The 2377-nt window shown below is 48.5% G+C and overlaps 1 protein-coding gene across 1 annotated transcript; it reads left to right on the top strand.

Annotated features, from left to right (window-relative positions):
* Positions 1–410: 410 nt before the first annotated feature.
* Positions 411–854, top strand: LOC141617779 (uncharacterized). Its single transcript, XM_074434930.1, has one exon. It carries the CDS (start codon positions 411–413, stop codon positions 852–854), a length of 444 nt encoding a protein of 147 aa, XP_074291031.1.
* The last annotated feature ends 1523 nt before the right edge of the window (positions 855–2377 follow it).

The following is a 2377-nucleotide window of genomic DNA, read 5'->3' as shown; positions in this document are numbered from 1 at the left end:
ATGAGGACCGAGTGAAGGATTCACTCGACCAAGCTGTGAGACCACTCGATCGAGTAGACCTTTGGGGATTTTGAGAAACCTTCTGATGGTTGAGACACTCGACCGAGTGGGCTCACCACTCGACCGAGTGACTTTCCTCACTCAACCGAGTGACTTTCCTCACTCGACCGAGTGACTTTCCTCACTCGACCGAGTGGACCTGTATAGTGGTCAATACCCATTGGCTCGTGTTTTGAGGCATGTATTGACGTTTGTTATGCTTATTGAAGAGACATTATGCCAATACCCCGTGCAAGGACTCATTCCCCTTCACCTCGCGTGTCCAAGGACGAAATGGAGCGGCTCATTGCTCAAAATGAGGCCCTTACCAAAGCACTTAGAAATGTCACTCGAGAGAGAGAGATGTGGCAATGGATGCCTCGGCCGTAAGCACCACCATCTCACGCCACCGCCCCACCAAGTACCTTGGGGTGGGGGAGCCATTCCTTTTTAGCGATTGGGTAAGAGAGATAGAGAATGTGTTCGAGGTGGTGAGGTGTCCGGAAGAGCTTAAGGTGGATCAAGCCTCCTTCTACTTGGGAGAACTTGTGGGACGTTGGTGGTACAAGGAACGGGAAGCTATGAAGAACTTCTATGAAGAGAGGGGCGAAGCCGCCATCCCTTGGGCCAATTTCAAGATGATGATAAGGAATGAGTTCATCCCCGAGCACGTGAGGTGCAAGCTTCGAGCGGAATTCGACCGGTTCGTTATGACCGATGCTATGACCGTGCAAGACTACTACATCCGCTTTTGTGAGCTCACTACTTATGCGGAGAACCTACACCTTAGCCAATCTCATTTATCTCAAGTTTGAGGGAGGTTTGACGGTCAAGCTCTTGGATAAGCTCTCACCTGGAGATTTGTCTAGTGTGAATGAAGTCTATTCTAGGGCCGGTAACGCGGAGAGGCTACTCGGTGTCACCAAGGATGCTAAGTAGAGGTCCGGGGAAAAAAGGAGGAATGAAGGTGAAGGAGGGTATCAACCCAAGAAGGTTACTTTTAACCAATCCAAGTCGTACTCGGGAGGAGCACAAGGAACTAGCTTTGGTGGGACAAGCAACTATGGGAATAGGGCCGCTAGTGAAGGAGGAGGGTTAAGGTGCTATAATTGTGGTGGCCTCGGTCACAAAAGGGTGGAATGCACTAGTGCTCAAAAGGGACATAACCGGAGATTTGGACAAGGAAACTCTTACCACACCCCTTCCCAAAGCGGGACAAGCAACCGGAACCCGGGGGCTTGGAGTAACCCAAGGAATGCAAATCCCAATTTCAATGGCGGAAACAATCAAGTAGAGGGCTAAGGTACTTCTCTCAGCCCCATATCCAAAGAGACTAGTGCCGACAAAGGAACAGGTATCTTTCAATAAATTTGAAAAGGTTATTCGTAGTTTGAATGTACAAGTTCCTTTCCTTGAGTTGGCCAATCAAGTGCCTGCCTACACTAAATTCATGAAACAACTCATGTCTAAGAAAAAGTCACTCGAAACAGTGCATACTGTCACACTGACTGAGGAAACTTGTTCTTATCTGTCTCACACTGCGCCCCATAAACTAGCTGACCCAGGTAGCTTTTCTGTTCCTTGAAATATAGGTACCTTCTCTATTAAGAAGGCATTATGTGACTTAGGAGCTAGTATAAGTGTCATGCCCCTGAGTCTTGCTAGGAAGCTCAAACTAACTAGGTTCGCAGTGACAGATATGACAATACAGATAGCTGACCGATCTGCGGTCCAGCCAATAGGAGTCTTAGAGGACATCCCTGTCCAAATAGGGAAGTTTTTCTTCCCCGTCGACTTCGTTGTACTTGACATGCCTGAGGATGCCCACATTCCCATTATTTTGGGTAGGCCATTTCTCGCACACTTCGCCGGTGCGATCATAGATGTCGGTCTAGGAACCTTGACTTTTAAAGTGGGCAAGCATTCTATTTTTGTTGCCCAGCCGGCTAAGAAAAAGGACCCCATGTGGCCTGTGACTTGTAACACGGTTTCTGACAAGAAATCGTACTTTGTGCTTCCTGATATGCCTATCTCTATTTCTGTTGTAACCCCTCCGCCCCAGATTGAGAGCAAATTGGAGGAAGATTTGTCTATTTCTGATGTTGCAGGAGCTGGTTTGGGGAAGGAAGAACTGCAAGTCACTCCAGCCGCAAAGAAGCCAATCATTTCACGAGGAGGTCTTGGTTGCCTTAGCTATGCCACCGATGAGGAAGTTGATGACGAGCCGGTCAAGGCAAGGGAGTCCGACTTGGACTTCGACGAGTCTGAAGAGGTCATTGACTGGGGAGATGATGAAAGTGTTGATCCGTTGAGCCATACGGACGTGGAAGCTAAGAAG

The sequence above is a fragment of the Silene latifolia genome, chromosome X (genome assembly GCF_048544455.1).
Source record: "Silene latifolia isolate original U9 population chromosome X, ASM4854445v1, whole genome shotgun sequence".
Classification (NCBI taxonomy): Eukaryota; Viridiplantae; Streptophyta; class Magnoliopsida; order Caryophyllales; family Caryophyllaceae; genus Silene; species Silene latifolia.
Note: the sequence above shows the minus strand (reverse complement) of the source record. Positions and strands in the feature narration are given on the sequence as shown.

What these genes read in the sequence shown, in the direction of transcription:
- LOC141617779 (XM_074434930.1), top strand. Translation starts at nt 411, where the DNA reads ATGGATGCCTCGGCCGTAAGCACCACCATCTCACGCCACCGCCCCACC.